The 20,457-nt window shown below is 40.0% G+C and overlaps 2 protein-coding genes across 4 annotated transcripts in view; one reads left to right on the top strand and one right to left on the bottom strand.

The window, feature by feature from the left end:
* Positions 1 to 4,438, bottom strand: part of STARD6 (StAR related lipid transfer domain containing 6) — a 71,704-nt gene extending 67,266 nt beyond the window's left edge. Inside the window, exons 1-3 of the mRNA XM_042448968.1 lie at positions 4,350 to 4,438; positions 2,472 to 2,568; positions 2,002 to 2,051 (exon numbers count right to left, since the gene is read on the bottom strand). Of these exons, the coding sequence (XP_042304902.1) occupies positions 2,002 to 2,051; positions 2,472 to 2,564 (143 nt within the window). The 5' untranslated portion in view covers positions 2,565 to 2,568; positions 4,350 to 4,438. The remainder of the gene's footprint in view (positions 1 to 2,001; positions 2,052 to 2,471; positions 2,569 to 4,349) is intronic.
* A 132-nt stretch (positions 4,439 to 4,570) lies between these two features.
* C2H18orf54 (chromosome 2 C18orf54 homolog) lies at positions 4,571 to 19,883 on the top strand. Of its 3 annotated transcripts, none has more exons than XM_042455928.1 (8): positions 4,571 to 4,637; positions 6,202 to 6,508; positions 9,280 to 10,005; positions 10,533 to 10,683; positions 11,969 to 12,074; positions 13,813 to 13,944; positions 14,618 to 14,688; positions 18,565 to 19,883. In XM_042455928.1, exons 2-8 carry the CDS (start codon positions 6,223 to 6,225, stop codon positions 18,647 to 18,649), a joined length of 1,557 nt encoding a protein of 518 aa, XP_042311862.1. In that variant the 5' UTR covers positions 4,571 to 4,637; positions 6,202 to 6,222; the 3' UTR covers positions 18,650 to 19,883. The 3 variants fall into 3 exon arrangements, with proteins under 3 accessions (XP_042311862.1, XP_042311861.1, XP_042311863.1); XM_042455927.1 differs by lacking the exon at positions 4,571 to 4,637 and adding an exon at positions 4,660 to 4,800; XM_042455929.1 differs by lacking the exon at positions 4,571 to 4,637 and adding an exon at positions 5,611 to 5,714.
* The last annotated feature ends 574 nt before the right edge of the window (positions 19,884 to 20,457 follow it).

Raw genomic sequence — 20,457 nt, 5'->3', positions numbered from 1 at the left:
CGTCTGGGCATTGACAGGGGAAGCGTGTCCCTGCTGGTGCTCTTGGACATCTCAGCAGCTTTCGATACCATAGACCATGGTATCCTTCTGGGACGCCTGGCAGAGGTGGGAATCGGGGGCACTGCACTCCAGTGGTTCCGGTCCTACCTCTCTGGGAGGTCCCAGATGGTGCAGCTGGGAGACGTGTGCTCCGATGAGCGGGCCCTTATAACTGGGGTCCCTCAAGGAGCCATTCTGTCTCCCACGCTATTTAACATTTACATGAAACCGCTGGGAGAGATCATCCGGAGACATGGGGCGCGGGGTTATCAGTACGCTGATGACACCCAAATTATTTTCTCTATATCTCCGACTGATGCAGTGACTGAGGATGGCGTCTCTCCTCTCGTGGCCTGTCTGGAGTCAGTAATGGGCTGGATGAGGGAAAACCGACTCAAGTTGAATCCAGAGAAAACGGAGGTACTAGTGATAGGTTCTCCTGGTCCAGGAATGGCGGTGGTTCCACCTGTCCTGAACGGGGTCACGCTCCCTGTGAAGGACTCCGTGCGCAGTCTGGGGGTGCTTCTTGACTCGTCGCTTCACCTGATTGCTCAGGTGAATGCGACGGTCAAGAGCACCTGTTACCAGCTTCGGCTTATCCGCCAGCTGCGCCCATACCTGGCCCAGAGGGACCTAGAAACTGTTGTACACACTCTGGTAACCTCGAGACTGGACTTCTGCAACGTACTCTACATGGGGCAACCCTTATACCAAACCCGGAAGCTTCAGATGGTGCAAAATATGGCAGCCAGGCTGGTCACTGGTGTTTCCAGGACCAGCCATATAACACCGGTGCTGAAAGATCTTCACTGGCTGCCTATTCGCTTCCGGGCCCAATATAAGGCGTTGGTGATTACCTATAAAGCCCTAAATGGCTTGAGTCCAGGTTACCTGAAGGACCGCCTCTCCCCGTATATTCCGTCCCGCACCCTCAGAACATCCGGGCAGCTATTACTGAAGGTGCCGGGGGCTAGGCTTACTTCCGTCACAAGGCGGACATTTTCCATCGCCGCCCCGGCCCTTTGGAACACGCTGCCCGCCGAGCTCCGCTCGATTACCTCCCTGGCCCAATTTAAAAAGGATTTGAAAACCTTTTTTTTTCCAGCTAGCATTCCCCGCATAAAATCCTGTGGGCCTCCCTCCTCTTCCGTGGCCATGAGGACGGGCTATTGGGGTTTTTGCTGGTTTTATTTTATTGTATACTGTATAGTGTGTTTTTAAAGTACTGTATGTGTCATGTAATGTATGTAAACCGCCCTGATCTGAGGAAGGTGCGGTATACAAATAAAAACTTTATTTTATTTTTATTATTAGAAGACATGAGTCATCCTGAAAGACAATAATGCTAGGTAAAGGTGAAAGGCAATAGGAAAAGAGGGAGACCACATTACAGGTAGATACATTCAGTCAAGGACGCCATGGATTTGCAAGACCTGAGCAGGACTGTTGATAACAGGTGACCTGAAGGTCTCTTATTCACAAGGTGGCCATAAATCAAAGTTGACTTGATGGCAATACAGAGGAACAAATAATTGACTGACCCTTGGATGGTGGAGTAACAATGAAACCAGTAAGAAACTGTAATGCCTTTTGTTATGGAGAAGGATCTCCAAACAGACTTTTCTCATCACAGCTACTTTGCAGATTAAGTGCATGAATGAAAAAAAGTTACAGGGGTAAAATGCTTGCCTATCTAACAAAACAAAATAAAATAAACCCCAAGTCCATCTTGTGGCAATACCTTTATTATGCCAGCCAAAAGGTACAAACAACATCACTGTTAGTTGAAGCAGCTGAAAGGCTTCTTCACTTATGTTGCCTGATAAAAAGCTTGTGAACTTGATGCATTTGGCACCTTGGGGGTGGCCTAAAAAGGTATCATCACAAGATTGTTTTTTTAAAGTATTTATTAATTTATTTTGTAACTGAATAAAATACACTTAAAGCCAATCATATACTTACAGCGTTCCTGAGAAGTCTTCTGAAGGTTTTGACCACACTTTAATAGTTTTCTCAGGGTGACAATAAATGAAAGAAAAGAATAATCAAATGCCTCTGCTTTTGAAATCAGGACTTTAAAAAAACATAAACAACAAAAGTTAAGTGCAGCAATATATTTATTGCTCTACCTTAAATTGTGTTTCTTATACCAAATGACATCCATTGAGTATTATGGAACTTACTCCCACGTAACTGAGGCTGAACACTCAGTCAGGCTTTAAATAGCCTTTCTTCCCATTGCTTGTGAGAAGCAAGAAAGTGAGTAGATAAATTGAGGCCCTTTTCCTCTTAAACCACAACTAAGAACAGATGTTTTATTTGCCAAGAAGGCTAATCTGACTTGCTGTGGGCCAATATTTTCTTCCCCCGGGGATTGGGCTAATTTGCAAAGAAGAAATAGTTCAGAGGAAATGGAAATGCACTGTTCTTACTGTACTTTTTACCACTTTCCATTCTGATGTGTCCTCTTGGAGATATGCAAAGACTTTCTTAGAGACTTCGTCTGCCGTTTTCTTATAGTCCATCTATCTGAGAAGAGAGGAAAACTAAGTGGGATGGCATATCACTGAATACCAATTTCAAACGGCAGTTTCAATCTGAAAAAAAAATTAAACATGCTGCAAAATGCAAAGGAGAATAGACAAACCCTACATGCACCTGAAACAAAAGAAATCTGTTATCAGTAGTACTGATCCACATGCCCATCCACCTGCCCCCTGCTGCCATGCATGTGAACCAAACAATCACACCTTTGCAGATACTCCAGTAAACATCATGAAGCCTTTTTCTGCTTGACTTTTTAGTTGTATAACTTGACTCTGGAGACCAGGGTTCAAATCTCAGTTCAGCTTTTTATCCTTTTTAAAATATATGTTTTAAATTGTTTTCATACTGTGGACAGTTTAATTCTATTTTAATTTTCGTACTTAGCTGTATATCTTTGCTCTTTTTATATCTTAGTTGTATACTTCTGTACCTTAGTTGTATAACTTGACTCTGGAGACCAGAGTTCCAATCCCAGTTTTTTATCCTTTTTTAAGTATAGGTCTTAAATTGTTTTCATATTGTGGATAGTTTAATTCTATTTTCCTTTTTTGTGCTTAGTTGTATATCTTTGTTCTTTTTACATCTTACGTGTGTGTGTGTGTGTGTGTGTGTGTGTGTGTGTAATATACATATATATATCTTAGTTGCACATTTTCACATCTCAGTTGTATATCTTGATTCTGGAGACCAGGGTTCAGGCTTTTTATCCTTTTTAAGTATACATTTGAAATTGTTTTTATATTGTTGATAGTTTAATTCTATTTTAATATTTGTGGTTAGTTGTATATCTTTGCTCTTTTTAAATCTTAGTTGTATATTTACACCATTCCCAGGCATTGCATGATTGTCACTTGCTATTTGATGTTCTTTTGTTGCCTGTTTTATTGAATCATTTCCTGTATTGCTATGTATTTTATATGTATTATCCTATTATTTCTTAGATTGTACGCCATAGGCCGGTTTACTCTTTTATATTTATTGCATTTATGTACAGTGCTGGGCAAATCTGCAGCGCTATATAAATAATAATAATAATAATAATAATAAGCAATAGCTGTTTCATCTATATACTGCTTCATACTGCCTAAGCAGTTTACAACTGTAAGCATTATATATATATATATATATATATATATATATATATGATTTATATTTTTATATTTCAGTTGCATATTTTGACTCTGGAGACCAAGGTTCAAATCCCAGCTCAGCTTTTTATCCTTTTTAAGTATACATTTTAAACTGTTTTCATAGTGTGGCTAGCTAAATTCTATTTTAATTTTCGTGATTAGCTGTATATCTTTGCTCTTTTTATATGCTAGTTGTCTATTTCGATATCTTATGTGTATATTTTTTTATGTCTTAGCTGTATATTTCTATATCCGAGTTGTACATCTTGACTCTGGAGACCAGGGTTCAAATCCCATCTTTGCTTTTTATCCCTTTTTTAAGCATATGTTTTGTTAAATTGTTTTCATATATCTTTATATCTTAGCTGCGTATATTTCTATATCTGAGTTGTACATCTTGACTCTGGAGTCCAGGGTTCAAATCCCTGCTTTGGCCATAGAAACCCACTGGGGTGACCTTGGGCAAGACTTAGTCACACTCTCTCAGCCTCAGAGGGGAGCCAGGGCAACCTCCCTTTGAAGGAACCTTGCCAGGAAAACCCCTTAACATAAGTCAGAAAGGGCTTGAAGGCACCCAATAGCAGCATTAACAAAGCAATTGCCATCAGCAGCATCCCTCTCTGAGCCTCTCACCTGAGCTCTCCCTCTGCCTGCATCCCTCCTAAGTGCCACCTGTAACTCCCTTCTCTCAGCAGCTGGGGGCGGTGTGGCTCAGGACCATTGTGATGCCTGGCGGCGCGGGGCATGCCGGGAGTTGTAGGCGCGACGGCCGCGCCTCGCTCAAAGATTGGTTAGCGAAGGCCTGTGGACTCGGGTGAGCATGCGCATTGGAGCTGTTGTCGGCGGCCATTTTAGAAGAGGCGGTGTTTCGCCTTCAAAGCTGGGAGGCGGGAGGGAGTGTCATGGCAGCTGGAGGCTGAGGTGGGTCGCTTTGTGGCCGAGGGAAGGGGGCAGGCAGTACCCGTGTTGCCTGGGGGAGAGTTCACACGTGCCTCCTCCGCGTGTTTGTGTGTCTTTTAGGGCCCTGGGTTTCAGATAGAGAAGCAGGAAAGGCTGCTCAGCTTCAAGTCTATTCTGACTTATGGTGAGCCCACAGTGGGGGTTTCCTGGCAAGGTTTCTGCAGAGGAGGTTGGCCACTGCCTTCCCGTGAGCCTGAGGCTGAGGCTGAGAGAGTGTGGCTTCCCTGGAGCCACTTGCACTGGTTGCTGTGACCCCAAACTTTTGGGTTTTGGACTTCTTCACCTCACAGAATTCCCAAGAGTTCAGGAATTGTGGGAACTGAGATCCAGAACATCTGGAGGAGCAAAGTTTGGGAAACACTGCTTCACCAGTGGCTGTTGTTGTTGTTGTTGTTGTTGTTGTGTGAGTTCAGGTTGCTTCTGATTTACGGCAATCCTGAAATGGGATTTTCTGGGGCTGAGAGTGTGAATCACTAATGGTCACCCTCAATGTTTCCATGGCTGGCTTATGAACTCCAGGGTTTCAGATAGAAAAGCAGGAAAGGTTCTTGAGCTTGCGTTGTTGTTGCTGTTGTTGTGTGCCTTCAAGTTGTTTCTGACTTATAGGATTATCTTGGTAAGATTTGTTCAGAGAGGATCTGCCACTACTTTCCCCTGAGAGGCTGAGAGAGTGTGACTTTTGCCCAAGGTCACCCACTGGGTTTCCAAGGCCAAGCCAGGATTCGAAAGCTGGCCTCCAGAGTCATAATCCATTGCTTGAACCACTACGCCAGAATGGCTTTCTGCATCAGATCAGTATTTTGTCAGCAATAATTCTGGAAACCAGGGTTCAATTCCCTGTTCAGCCATGGAAACCCACTGGGTCTCACACACTCACAAACATGATGGGTTTTGTTTGCCTTAGGGTTAGCATAGATAGGAAATGACTTGAAGGCTCATAACAACATTAAAGCACGTTTACACAGTGGAGGGAGTGGGATGGAATGTAATAGGACCCATAAAGATGCAAATCACGTCCCTTGCCCTACATTTTCAAAGGTAAAGTGATACAGGGTTTTCAGATCTTTGGTAGTTGATGTGTGAAAGCAAGAGATCTGCTTACCAAAATGCAGTTTTCCTGGGTTCAAAAACTCTCAGAGAAGTTTCCTTTCATTAGTGTGAGGTAGTGAGAGATGTAGTGTGCCTTGAAGCTGTTATCTTTGTTCAAACGCCTCCTCATGGGTTGGAATTTGTGAATATAATTCAGTTCAGCAGTCTCCCTTCATATATATTTGTTCAAGAACCCCACACTGTAAATCACTCACTGTGTGTCCAGGTCCCTAAGCAGATGGCCAGGATAGTATGGGCCAAGCCTATGCTATCTTGCCTTGGGTCAGTCCCTGGGGCAGGAAAGCCAGGGCAAATTACAGGAATATGGGGGCACATGTGACACTGTTCATGCAGTTTTGACAAACCAGATGTCTGCCTCATTCTTGATGCTTTCTTAATTGATGATATTTTTCTAAAACATACATTATCGTTCCAGGAGGCGATTTGGTGAAGACCCATGGCTTGTTTGATGAAAAAGGACAATGTCTACTCTCCGGAATCAACCGTGTCTTCCCTGCTGGCAAACTGTAATCTTCATAGCAATAGCAGCTCCTTAAACTCCCACAGTTCAGTTCAGTACAAGGACAAGTTGTATCAGTCTGCATCTCAAGCTCTAGAAGCATACATTGAAGATTTTGATCGCAGCTTTGTATCGCCAGATTTAAGGCCTGGGAAAATCTGCATCACTCAGAGTACTTCCAGAGACTTCAGGTCTTCAAAAGACAATTTCAGTCACAAATACGGTATGAGTTTTTGTCTTTATGTGATATATAGTAAAGGAAAGTCTGGCCTCTACTATAGGCCACTGTGGAAGTGTCATTGGAATGATACAGCTAATGCTTTTTTCAGTGTTTGCATACCTTTGGACTTATTTTCATGTCCTGGGGTTTACATGTTTACGTGTTTAATGTAAGTGGTAGGTTTGTGCATGAGATATAAATGAAAGCTATCTAATGCATAACATGTTTCCCAAATTGAAAGCACATCACTGGAGAGGTTTATGAATTGTTCCAGGGTGCATGACATCAGAGAAACTCCTGTTCCTCAATTCCTAAGTATTATGCATCATCCCAGTTTATCTTTCTAAATTTGTCTATGAGATGATGAAGGTTTCTAACCCATGCTGCGTACATTAACAAAGAAAATAAAGCATTGTCAAACTGTAAAGAATTTGTCTGTATCAGTTTGCCCTTTGCTAATGGTACTTCATGTGTCAGATTCCTAGATAAAAATATTGTTTCTTAATTTCTGGCTTCAGAGGTTCTCTGGAGGCTTTCCCAACTATTCCCAGCTAAGAAGCTATTAATATGGCACTGCTGTAATTGTCAAATGGTAAATTCTTATTAGGTCCTTCAGATACATTTAGTTCCAGTTCTGAATCTAGCTTCTCATTTTATCCTGTTAATAACATTTTGAGAGCATCTTCCTTCAGAAAGCTTAACTCACAACACATATTCTTAATATGAAAGTGTGAAGAAGGCTGTAGCTCACTGCTGAAGCACATTTTGTATACAGACAGTCACAGATTCAATCCCTGGAATCCAGGGTTGACTGGTTTAATTTTAATTGTCACTTTTGTATGTTTTTAATTGTGCTTTGCTTTTAGACTGTAAGCTGCTTTGAGTAACAATTTTAGGGGGAAAGCAGGATACTGCTGCTTCTACTAAAAATAATTTAGGTTAATTTAAATTGATTATTCCTATTTTCTAAAAAAGTCTGGCTATTATTACTATTTTCCAACTCTCTTACTGTGTCAAGATTTTAATTTTAACATTTCATTTGGCAGTTGTTCATTGTTAGACCAGTATCCACTATTAGTTGCTTCTTTTTACTCACTTTATTTTATAGTGAAAGAAATGCTATTCAGAAACCAGTCCTTCAATTAATATAATTTCAGCCAAAGCAATTTGCGTTAAAAGAGCACTTTTTAAAGAACAATTGTTATTTAAGCTAGTAAGCATAACATCTGAACTGCATTTTGCTACTTAATTTTCTGACTCAGTCCTATATTTATGTAGTCTTACACATTAATGCAAAAAACTGGTTTAAACAAACAAACCCCTGTTTTTAAACACACACACAAAAAACCAAAACATGACTTCTGTTTTATTTTTGTTTTTTACCCCCCCCCCCCAAAAAAAAAAAAAGCCTGCTGGAATTTCAGACTAGGGAGGTTATAGTCTGAAATCCTGGAGTTGCTGTTAGCATTACTGGGCTAGATGAATCAGGGGTGTCACTCCACAAAAGGCAGCTTCCTATGTATAGCCTCTCCAGTATGTGGGATTTTTGTGTCCATACTGTGTGGCTATTTCAGGAGATAAAGGCAGCACCTGTATATTTGTTTACAGATTTGTTTATCTTTGAGGTTTGTGATTGTGTGTGTGTACTTGTGCTTGCACATACAGAAAGGACTAACACATTCAATACAGATTTGAAATTTTTTTTTTCAAATATTGCATAGACACCATGGATTTTTCGATACTGTTCCAGTATTCTAGGCTGCATCCACACTGCAGCAGTAATCCAGTTTGACACCACTTTGACTGCCATGGCTCAGTGCTATGGAATTCTGGAAAATATAGTCTGTTGTGGCACCACAGCAGAGCTCTGTTAAAGTGTTGTCAAACCAGATTATTGCTGCAATGTAGATGCAGCCCCAGGCACTAAATCTTTGTGGTAGACATCATATATGTCTACATGATCTCTTATAAATTTTATATATATATATTTTATATCAGAAAGTTGTTGTTTCTGTTTTTTACAGTATACTATTTTCTGTTTAAACAATGTCATTGGAATATTAATTTACCTTTGTTTGGAAAGTATGAACATAGCCAGCAAAAAATAAATCAGAATTAATTGCACATAGAATCATAGAGTTGGAAGAGACCTCACTTATGCCTTCTTTTAAGTTACCAGATGAGACTTATGTGTCCAAATAGATTTCAGATCCCATAATATCTCATATTACAGTACTTGTGTCCAATAATAAAGTAGTTGTTCTACTTCATATGTCTACCTGTCTCCTTTTAGACAACTCTACAATTTTGCTAAAGTGCAATACCATTGGTCAAAGTGTTTGGAAGATTTTCTACGGTATTGGGACCAGCAATAGGTATATTTTATTTGTGTGTTGAGAACAATCTCAGAAAGTCTCACTTCTGATTTCCTTTTCACATATTTTGTATATAATATTTAGTTGTGAACAATGTACTGTCTCAAAATGTGTGGCTTCCATGTACCACCTTCTTCACGTATGTATGTCTGTTGCTTAAGCAACAAATGTAGCACATGGCTTGCATGGTAATTATTTTCCTTGGGCATATGACAACTGCAAAGCTGCTGCTGTCTAGAAGCCTCTACAGGTGTAATCAAAAGCAAATCCCATTGTGATCAATGAGATCTCAGCTTCAGTACTTTTACAAATATATATGTTATACTTTTTAAGGACTTTTAAAAGATCATTTTGGAAAGTGACAGATCTGTGAAATTACTTTTTGTTTTCCATCTTTAGAGAATTTAAAGCAGTGTGAAACACTAAATTCAGTGTCTTCACATCTAAGGAGAAAAGCTGCATATGAGCTGGATCTGCTCAGTCTCACTACAGATGATCTCCTGGCATTCCCTGCAGATGGTTCTGCATCTTTTATCCAATCTTCTGTCTTAAGACCAGTTGGTCCAGGCAGCAATCTGAACAGAAAGTCACAGTCAGCATCAGTTTCCTGTTTTCCTCACAGGACTTCATCGTTTGGCCATAAAGAAGAATTGAATCTTACAAAAAATCCTGTTTCCTCTTTGCATGGAAGTTCTAATAGAAAAATGCACACAAAACATACATTTCACAAATATGATTCTGGGCTTCCTAGGAAGAATCCACTGATAAAACAAGACCCAGAGTTAGTTTCTCATAACTATCCAAGGTGGCTTACAAGCCAAAAATCTGACTTGAGCATTTCAGGGATAAGCAGCATTCCTGATTTCAAATATCCAGCCTGGTTGAAGAGTCATAATCTTCTGTCAGATTCAAGCAGTGAAAATTATATCCTACCACACACTGAGGAGAGGGATCCCACATCTTTGCAAAATAGGAAGAAGCTTACACGGAGTCAGTCTCAGGATAGATCAAACATCTTGGGCAACAGTAATATGTTGGACATGGAATATAAACATGATGTTAAAAAAAACTGTCAGTATGATACTCCATCTCAGAACTTTAAAAACCACATGCATCTGTTTAAAGGTAAGTAGTAAAAACGTAAGTAGTTTGTCAGGGAATCTGCTATTGTAAAGTAGTCACTGGCCTTATCTTGTGTGCATTTGACCTTTGCATAAAAATGTCGGAAGTTATTGAATACTTCCTGTTCTGTGACTGCTTATTCCCACTTTGTAAAATCTTTCTGTCTACTTGTCTTTTTCTGCCAGCTGAGAATAATATTGTATGTGTATAATGAAGTGGGTTCTAGTCCACAAAAATATAGGATATAATGAAAGCATTAACCTTTTTGTTCATGTTGCAGCATACATTTTGGGGGGAGAGGCTGCATTTCCAAGTTAAAATAAAAGACAAAGAGATTATAATTATAGGTACTGATGCTTGATTTAAGTAATGTGTAAGGTATGACTTTATTTACTTATTTATTTACTGCACTTATATCCCTCCTTTCTCCCAAAATGGGATTGAAAGCAGCTTACAATTGTTTAAAAAATAAAAACAGTTAAAATATTTTACTTGCATTTAATTGTGATGTATATGATTGATTATTCTAGATGATGATGTTGATTTATTACTTCAGAAGACAAGGAGAACTCTAGACACATCTGCTGAGGAATTAACTAGGTTCCTGAAAAATGATGGCAGCCCTTGTACAGTGGATGTGCTAGAAGGAGAAAGATCATGGGATAATGTTCCAGTTGGTTTGTGAGTAAACAAGTGATCCATATACAGTAGTTTTGTTATAAAAACACAGCAGATATGTCTGATTTTGATATTTGTTAATACCATGACTTCAGCATCTTGGTTTTTGAAGATCTCTAACTCACCTGAAGCGAAACTATAAACACACTTAGTATACACTTCCTGCTGTTTTGTGGGATTTCTTCTTCTTCTTTTTGAGAAAAGATATGAGGAGCTCTAAATCATAACACATCTCTATCCATTCCAACAGCATATCCCCCCTACCAGGTGCTTATAAGAAACTTGAAAGCAGGACAGGAGGTTAATATCCCTTTTGCATTGTCATTTTCTTGCAACAAGAATTAGGATGCATTTATATACCCACAGTGACTTATACTCATTGTTGCTTTATCCTCCATGAAATGTCTAATCTACTTTTAAAACTCATCTAAACTGGTGAACATCACCACACTTGTGGCATTAAATTCCATAGTTTACCTATATGCTCTGTGAAAAATCCTTTCTTTTTCTTGTTGTAAATATCTAACCATTTAGCTTCATTGGATGACCCCATATTCTTGTATTGAAAAAAAGAGAAAAATTCTACTTTAGGTTCTTGCTGGTGGAAAGGGAATTTGGGTAATTGCAAATGTAGCAAATGCTCTTCCAGCTCCTATTATTATTTATTATTATTATTAACCTTTATTTATGAAGCGCTGTAAATTTACACAGCGCTGTACATGCAATCTTTTTAGTTAGACGGTTCCCTGCCCTCGGGCTTACAATCTAAAAAGACATGACACAGAAGGAGAAGGGAGCGGTGGCGGGAAAGGGTAAGAGGTCCAGCAGTTCCTCTCTACCTCCGAGGCCTGGACCAAGGCAGATGGACTGGAGGGAGGGCTTGGCTTCATAATGGAAGGCTATGATGGCTGTAATCATGTATACCCCTGCCACAAAATGACAGCATACTGACATCACAGCATGATGACATCAGTAGACATTGCTAGAAACATGGATGATTTGTAAGCAAGCAACTAACAACGGCTTAAACCTGGGGCATGTTGTTGAAAAAATATTGTGTTTTTTTGAATTGTATTGTACTGTTTTGTATTTGCATGGTCAAGCTTCAGATGTTTCAACAAACCATAGTCAGGTTGAATAAAGGCTGACGCATTGTTACATGTGTATGTGGCCACTGTCTAGTTTTAAGGTGCAAAATATGATGCAAAGTTCATTTATTTTCACATACTGTAGCTGAGAATGGAAAAACATTTCAAGCAAGGCATTAAGCTCCAAATCTTCTCCATAGGAGGTCTCCAGTGCCTGTGTGCTGTGAGGAGGAGAACTCTCTGCAAAGCTCCAAAACAAATATTGTGAATGGATTTTTGGAAGATTGTTTGAAGAACAGCAGCCAGGTAAGTTAACAAGGAAGCTCGGGCAAAAACCTGCTGTTTCTTAGAACAAAAACAACAGTGTTATTTACCTGCAGTGTTATTCAGTACCCTGGAATCTGACTGCCAATCAAGGAAAGCTCAAAAATGTTTTAGCATCCAGTCAGTTGTGAAGACTCATGCTCCCCACTCTACTTGACTTCTCAGAGTGAAGAGGAAGTCATTCTGTTGTCTCCAACAATTGATCAGGGATAACAGTCGAATTTCATGTGTCTTCCTTGCTCTCCTAGTTGGAAATAGAAGTCAGGGAAGATATATCTTACTATTATCTCTCATTTCTAAGAAGAAATAATAACAGAATATTTCTTGATATGTATGGAGGGTAGAAGAAGGAGGGGAAGGCTGCATGCCAGATGGATCAACTCAAGTAAGGGTGTCACAGGGCCTGAGCAGAGCAGTGGAAGATAGGTAGTATTGGAGGTGTCTTCATCCACAGGGTTGTCATGAGTCAAAGTCAACTCAAGGGCAACTAACAAAAGCAAGGAAAACTGAAAATCACAATTTACAAGTAATAGGAGAACCATGTACTTCCATTTCATGTATTAGCATTTCCAGAATGTTCACAGTTTCAGAAGAAACTTTTAGATGGAATTATTTCTACTATGATAAGCACAATGAATTGTTTTGTATAGCTGTCTATTCGGTGCCTGTTCTCATGCTGGAACATAATCCATAGTGCTAAAACTAAAAAATAGGCACACTAAGCACTCACTTAAAGGAGCTGGGTAATATTATTTAGAATCATAGAGTTGGAAGAGACCACAAGGGCCATCCAGTCCAACCCCCTGCCATGCAGGAAATCCCAATCAAAGCATCCCCGACAGATGGCCATCCAGCCTCTGCTTGAAGACCTCCAAGGAAGGAGACTCCACTACACTCCGAGGGAGTTTGTTCCATTGTCGAACAGCCCTTACTGTCAGGAAGTTCCTCCTAATGTTGAGGTGGAATCTCTTTTCCTGTACCTTGCATCCGTTGTTTCGGGTCCTAGTCTCTGGAGCAGCAGAAAACAAGCTTGCTCCCTCCTCAATATGACATCCCTTCAAATATTTAAACAGGGCTATCATATCACCTCTTAACCTTCTCTTCTCCAGGTTAAACATCCCCAGCTCCCTGAGTCGTTCCTCATAAGGCAAGGTTTCCAGACCTTTCACCATTTTAGTCGCCCTCCTCTGGACACGCTCCAGTTTCTCAATGTCCTTTTTGAATTGTGGTGCCCAGAACTGAACACAATATTCCAGGTGGGGCCTGACCAAAGCAGAATATAGTGGCACTATGACTTCCCTTGATCTAGACACTATACTTCTATTGATGCAGCCTAAAATCGCATTGGCCTTGTTTGCTGCTGCATCACATTGTTGACTCATGTTCAACTTATGGTCTACTTGGACTCCTAGATCCCTTTCACACGTAGTTTCATTCAGCCAGGTGTCCCCCATCCTATATCTGCGCTTTTCGTTTTTCTGCCCTAAGCCCCAGGTTTAAGCCGTTGTTAGTTGCTTGCTTACAAATCTTCCATGTTTCTAGCAATGTCTACTGATGTCATGCTGTGATGTCAGTATGCTGTCATTTATATACAAATAATACTAAAGGTGGGAAATGTGTCTTTAAATTTCAGCCATCCAGGTTCAGCTGGAAGAAGAACTTTTTCAACTATTACATTAAGTTCAGTGTCCTTTGATTATCATGTCTTTTTTGCTTCCAGGAGAGTACATTTTCTGGAGGGAATCATCATGGGCCTGTGGAAGCTTTGAAGCTAATGCTATTTAATCTTCAAGCAGTTCAGCACAGCTTTAACCGGAACAAAACTACTGGACAAAATGAGGAGTTTAAAAAAGTAAGCAGTTACATTTTGAATTAGACTCCCCTTGGAGTTTAATTATTTTGTATTCCTTTTTGCTGTTGTTTGAAAAGGGTTATTGAAAAAGTGACCTCTAAAAATTTGGACAGAGTTGCCTAAATTCAAAGGACTTAGAAATAAAAAGAAATAAATCTTTAAAAGATTGTAAAGCACATGGCATGCTGAAACTGCAATATGAAATAGTATAATAGGGAATTTCTTAAAACACACAATACTAAAATGTCAATAAACATTAATCCAGATAATCTAGACAACGAGTATTAATGCTGCTTGTCCCAAAGGAATTAATTAATTAATGTTAGCATTTATGTAAGTTTATATTACTCTTCATTTACTATGTCCATGCAACAATCTTGTAAATATGCCTGTATTATTGTCACCGCTGTTTAACTGCATCAGTTGTGCCATATGGGTAATAGGTTAGGGGTCTGCTTCAAGGAACTTACAATCTAAAATTTGATGCAGAAAAGAAATAGGAATATGATATGCATAGATGGGAAAGTTGTAATAAAATAGAGTCAAGCTTATCGGCTAGCACATATGAATTTTAAATGACCTTTGAAATTTTGCCTCTTCAATTGCAAAGAGAGGAGGAGGAGGATACATGACCTTGAAGTGTTCTGCTGAGTAAATTTTGCTCCTTTTTCAGACCTTAGATGATGATGTGGAATTTAATCTGTGTAATCATGATACCATACCTGTAAGACAGTCTCTTCAGAGGTAAGTGAACAATCCTCAAACCAGTTATCTAAAATAGTTAGGTGGGGTTAGGTCAAGGATCATACATTTCTGTTGGCAAAAAGCAGGGAAGATTGAAACAGAATGCTTATTACTATATATCCATTTATTTTCCTCTTATAAAATATTAAAACCAATACAGATTCAAATATGTACAAAAACATCAGTAAAAACAATATAAAAGTCATGTTAAAATCCAAGTAACTAACCAATAGAATTAAAATGTTTAAAATTTAAGAAGATGAAAGTCAATCAAGATATCATACTACAGTGGTACCTCGGGATACGAAATACCCAGGTTACGAAATTTCCGGGATACGAAAAAATCCCATTGGAAATAATTGTTCCGGGTTACGAATGTTTTTTCGGGTTACGAAGAAAATTTTTGGTGCTTTTCGGCGCTTTTTCGCACGAAACGCGGCTTTTCCCCATTAGCGCCTATGGCAATTCGGCTTACGAAGGCTTTTCGGGTTACGAAAGCGGCCGCGGAACGAATTAATTTCGTAACCCGAGGGAGCAGTGTATAAAAAGTGCATTATAGTTACTTTGTAGAAGCCTGACAGAATAAAAAGTTTTTCTCCTGATGAAAGAACAGCAAGGAAGAAGCCACGAATAGCCTCCCTAGAGGAGAAGTTCCAAAGCCTTGGAGCAGCCACCAAGAAGGCCCTTTCCTTTGTTCCCATCAAACAAGTCTGAGGAGGTGATGGGGCTGAGAGAAGTAACTCCCTCTTGGATCTTAGAGCTTGGGCAGGTCGTTCTAGATGGTATGGTCTTTCATATAAACTGGACTCAAGTCTTAATAATAATAATAATAATAATAATAATAATAATAATAATAAATTTATTTGTGTTTCCCCGCCTCTCCCAAAGGATCGAAACGGGGTTACAGACTACTAAAATCAAATACATATGACATTCTTATAAAAGTACAAAAATATTACATCAATACAATCCATCAAACATCCACATCCAGGGGCAAGGTAGAATATTGTTGTCAACAAGCAAATTGGTCTCCACTCTTCGGGGGGGGGGGGGGGGCTTGGCAAAAGAGTACAGTTTTAAATCTCTTTTTAAATGTTTCCAAGGGGGTCATGAGACGGAGCTCCTCAGGAAGGCTTAAAGGGTATATAGATCATAACAAGTACTTTGAGTTGTGCTCGGAAATGACTTGGCAACCAATTGTAGCAGGGAATTGCATGCTCCCTGTAGCCAATCCCAGTTAATCTGGCTGGCTGCAGCTCTTTGGGCCAGCTGAGGTTTCTGTGTCCTTTTTAAAGTAGACCATATCACTGCTATCCAAAGGGATATAACCATGACATGTGATACCCAAGGGATGTAACCAAGACATCATGTCCAGATCAGATATCTCCAGGAATGGGTGTAGCTAGTACACTAACTGTAACTGTGCATGTGATTCAGTTCAGGGCTGAATCCAGGAGTACACCCAAATTGTAAACATTGTCTTCAGGGGGAATGGAATTCCATCCAGGACAGGCTGAATCTCTATTCCCTAATCTGCCAGGAGCATCTCTGTCCCAGTTTCAATCCCTTCTGCCATTACAGGGGGCTTTAAAGGCTAAAATGAGGCATGTAGAGGCTGTGTGCTATCTGGGTGGTGGAAGGGGATACCTTTGTCTGGGGGAACACAAGGAATCCACAGGCCCTATGGTGCCCATCCATGCCTTAAATACATCAGTTAGCTTTTCTTTTTTTCTGGATAGTGCTGGAAAGTATCCCAAAGGAATATTTGTTTCTCAATCTCATAATCAACCGAACCAAAATGCAAAAGTAACATTTCACAACAGCTGAAATTAAGGTTACTTATGAATATAACACATTCATATGATCTTACTGTTCTGCATCACAGATGGGAAAAAAAAGTACAGGGGTTTGTTAGCTCTCAGCTGAGATATATCAAGGCATGCTGATTATTTATTTATTATTTATGGTACAGTGGTACCCCGGGATACGAATGCGCCGCCTTACGAAATTTCCGGGTTACGAAAAAAAATCAATTAAAAAAACTGTTCCGGGTTACGAAGGTTATTTCGGGTTACGAAAGAAATTTTTGGTGCTTTTCGGTGCTTTTTCGCACCAAATCGCGGCTTTCGCTATTAGCGCCTATGGGGTTTCGGCTTGCGAAAGCTTTTCGGGTTACGAAAGCGGCGGCGGAACGAATTAATTTCGTAACCCGGGGTACCTCTGTATTTATACCCTGCCCTTCAGCCCTAAAGGCTCTCAGACCGGCTTACAATTATTATTATTTTTAATATGACAGTTCCCTGCCCTCAGGCTTACAATATAAAAAGACACAACACAAAAGGAGAAGGGAATGGTGATAGGGAAGGGATCAGGTCCAGCAGTTCTTCTCTCCCTCTGAGGCCTGGACCAAGGCAGATGGATTGGAGGTAGGGCTTGGCTTCTTATTCTAGGCCTGGCCTGATGGAGCTGGGCCTGCTTTCTCCCTCCATGACTGGATGGCACCAGATGGACTGAAGGGAGGGCTCGGCTTCTTAGCTCAGACCAGGCCTGATGGAGCTGGGCCTGCATCTCTCCCTCCATGGCCAGATGCTTATGAATCTCCTAGATGCATCAAGCTGGTTAGAAACGGAAGCCTAGATGAAGTAATCTTTAGGGCTCATTTAGCAAAGCTTCTTTTATACTGTGCGCCCTTCTTTTACATGGAGGATCCATTCCGGACCCCCCCTCCCCCCTTAAAAGAAATAGTGTGTATGCTCGAGACCCATTACAAGTACTGGGCGCACTGTACTATAAAAGAGATTGAATTGCTCAAGTCTTCTCTGCAACAGCCCATTGATAACACACATGGACAGAGATGTGAAGGTTTTTATCCATCAGTTACATCTTATGGAAGTACTAGCAGAATATGGAGTGCCCCCAAAAGTGGAACACACCTTTATGCAAAAGGATGAAGTCTGCTTTAAGAACATTGTGTAAGAGTACAGTCATCCCTCCATATTTGCAGCTTTGATATTTGCGGATTTGATTATTCACGGATTTCATTAATACGTTCTCTTTAGGACTGTCTAGGTCCTCCAGTGCAACTGTGTGGTCAACTTTAACTAAAAGTTGCACTGAAAGACCATTTTGTAGCTACTCCAGTGCCATTCTATGATCAGTGTATGTTGGACATTGACCACAGAGTTGCCCTGGAGGTCCTTGAGATTCCTAGAGAGGTATCCTCTCAGGTAAAAACAGTGTTTTTGTTGTTTGTGGTTTTTCCATATTCACGGGGGTCTTGTTCCCCTAACCCTAGCGAATATGGAGGGACAACTGTATTGACCATGAATTGTAGGAAGAATTACCACCTTGAAGCAGAACCCTCAGAATTCAGTGCAGTGCATACCCCACCTTGCAGAGCTAGGATTAGATCTAAGGCCATTTGATTTTGCAAGGATAGGCCTTAACTGTTTAGTTTTCATGGCTAGCTCCTCCGTCATATCAACAGTCTGGATCAGCGCACTTTCTAGCAGTCCTTGGAAGCGAATGACTGACTTTTATACTAAGCACACCTGCCTGTACTGCCAGATTTTAGTGACCCAGCTGCATGTCAAGATAAATAATAAATGGGCAGATAGGTTTTGTTTATGGTTATCGGTGGAGCTAGCCAGACCAGGTAACAGCTTCCTGACCTGTTGGGAAAAGGTTGGTGATAGGCTTTGTTTCCACATAGCCAGTGTACTCTATACCATGAGGGAAACTGTTCAGATACTCCATGTTCTATGCACAGTATAACTATCTTCGCTATATATTTGCGCATATAAAATTATAAATAAATATAATAAATAAAGCTCATATAATAAATTATGTGGCCTCTTTTCCTTGTTTTCTTCGTAGGGCTTTGCATCATTTATCTCGACTTAAAGGCCTGGTTGAAGATACAGTTTGCAAAGAAGAATCAAAAGAATTCACCAAGACATGAAGCATAAATTGTCATAACTTTGTATGTTGGGTAAATTTTGAATGCAGTTGAATGAGAAAATTTTTGGCATAGTGTAATTGTGGCCTGGACACTCTTCAGAATCTTTTAAGGAAGCACAGTATTTCTATAACTCTTCATTGTTTGAATAAATACATCTAAAACAGGCATGCATAAGTAGCACTTCGAACTGACTGGAATCTAATGGGATCTTCTAGCACTGAAAACATCTTCAGAAACATTCAGAAGAGCTGTACAGGCCTATAGAAGGAGATTACACTTGCCCAGTGGTACTTTTACCTCCTCTCCCTTCCGTATCACAAACAATTTTTAAAATTCCCCTCCATTTCATGTAGCACACTGGTGACTATTGCTGAGGAAGAAAACAAAAGTAAGGTTCTAATGTGGGTCCATGGAGTTTGTTTTATAATCTTTGATATTTGTGGTAACAGAAGCCTACATGCTGGGGGGGGGGGGGGAGGATAGTATTACATCAGTACAAATAGATTTTCTGTGCTCATCCTGTGGGAAATGGCCCCAGAAAATGAAAATGTTACCATAATATCACTGCAATATGTACTTTTTGTGAGTCAATATGATATTTGTTATGCACAAATGAAATAGACTTAAATGTTTGGTTGATTTGACAGTGCTGGAAGAAGTAATCCACTTTTCTCAGAATATAGACATTGCTCCCTGCCCTTGTAATCAAGCTCAGTATCATAAGATTAGATTTCAGCATAGGAAAAATATATCCAAGATGCGTAGGATGGCGCATCTCAGTTCTCTGGGAAAATGTGAGAGTCAAGCTGTGATGTCTAACACTTTTTGCTTAAAAGTGGCATGCTGTGTATGAAACTATGTTGAAAACCATCAGTTTTTGTACAGAGGTGGCTTCCAACACCTTTTCTTAAGAATGTGGACAGTTAAAACACAAAGGACAAGTGCGTTCATTATTACCTTTCTAAGGATGTTATAAAATGAGTGGGAAATTACAGAAGCACCCTTAAAAGTTTCAGAAGCAGAACATCTTTTGTTTAGGGTGGTGTACTGTCACCTCATTAGTTGTTCCAATTCTGATGGAATATTTTTTGTGATTAAATGCTAGTACAGCCAAGTCATTGTATTTCCCATTACCATGTATGGGTGTGAGAGCTGGACAGTGAAGAAAGCAGATAGGAGGAAGATTAATTCATTTGACATGTTGTGCTGGAGAAGAGTTCTGAGGATATAGTGGATGGCCAAAAAGACAAAACAATGGGATCCTAGAACAAATCAAGCCTGAACTCTCCCTGGAAGCCAAGATGACTAAATTGAGGATGTCAGTTTGGCTACATCATGAGAAGACACAACTCATTTGAAAAGACAGTGATGCTGGAGAAGGTAAAGGGCAGTAGAAAGAAGAAGACTGTATGCCAGATAGATAGAATCAATTAGGGAGACCACAAGCCTGAGCCTACAGGACCTGAGCAGAGAGGCAGAAGATAGGGGGACTTGGAGACATCTCATTCACAGGGTCGCTATGAGTCGAGGTTGACTTGAAGGCAGCTAACAACAACTGATTAGTGCAGGGCATTTGGCTATATTTTCAGTTAATGTGCACACATTAGATCCCTGAATTTCATTTTATTTTTTTACTTGAGTAATAGTAATGTTAAACTACTTTTAGTATGATCCTAAGCGCATCTACTCAGAAGTAAATCTAATTGGATTGTTAGGAACTTAATGCAATCCCAAGCACCCTTAATAATAATTAAGATTTCCTTCTCAGAAATATATCCTCTGTGATCCTAGTTCTCATTGTTCATTTG

Source organism: Sceloporus undulatus, chromosome 2, assembly GCF_019175285.1.
Source record: "Sceloporus undulatus isolate JIND9_A2432 ecotype Alabama chromosome 2, SceUnd_v1.1, whole genome shotgun sequence".
Taxonomy (NCBI): Eukaryota; Metazoa; Chordata; class Lepidosauria; order Squamata; family Phrynosomatidae; genus Sceloporus; species Sceloporus undulatus.
Note: the sequence above shows the minus strand (reverse complement) of the source record. Positions and strands in the feature narration are given on the sequence as shown.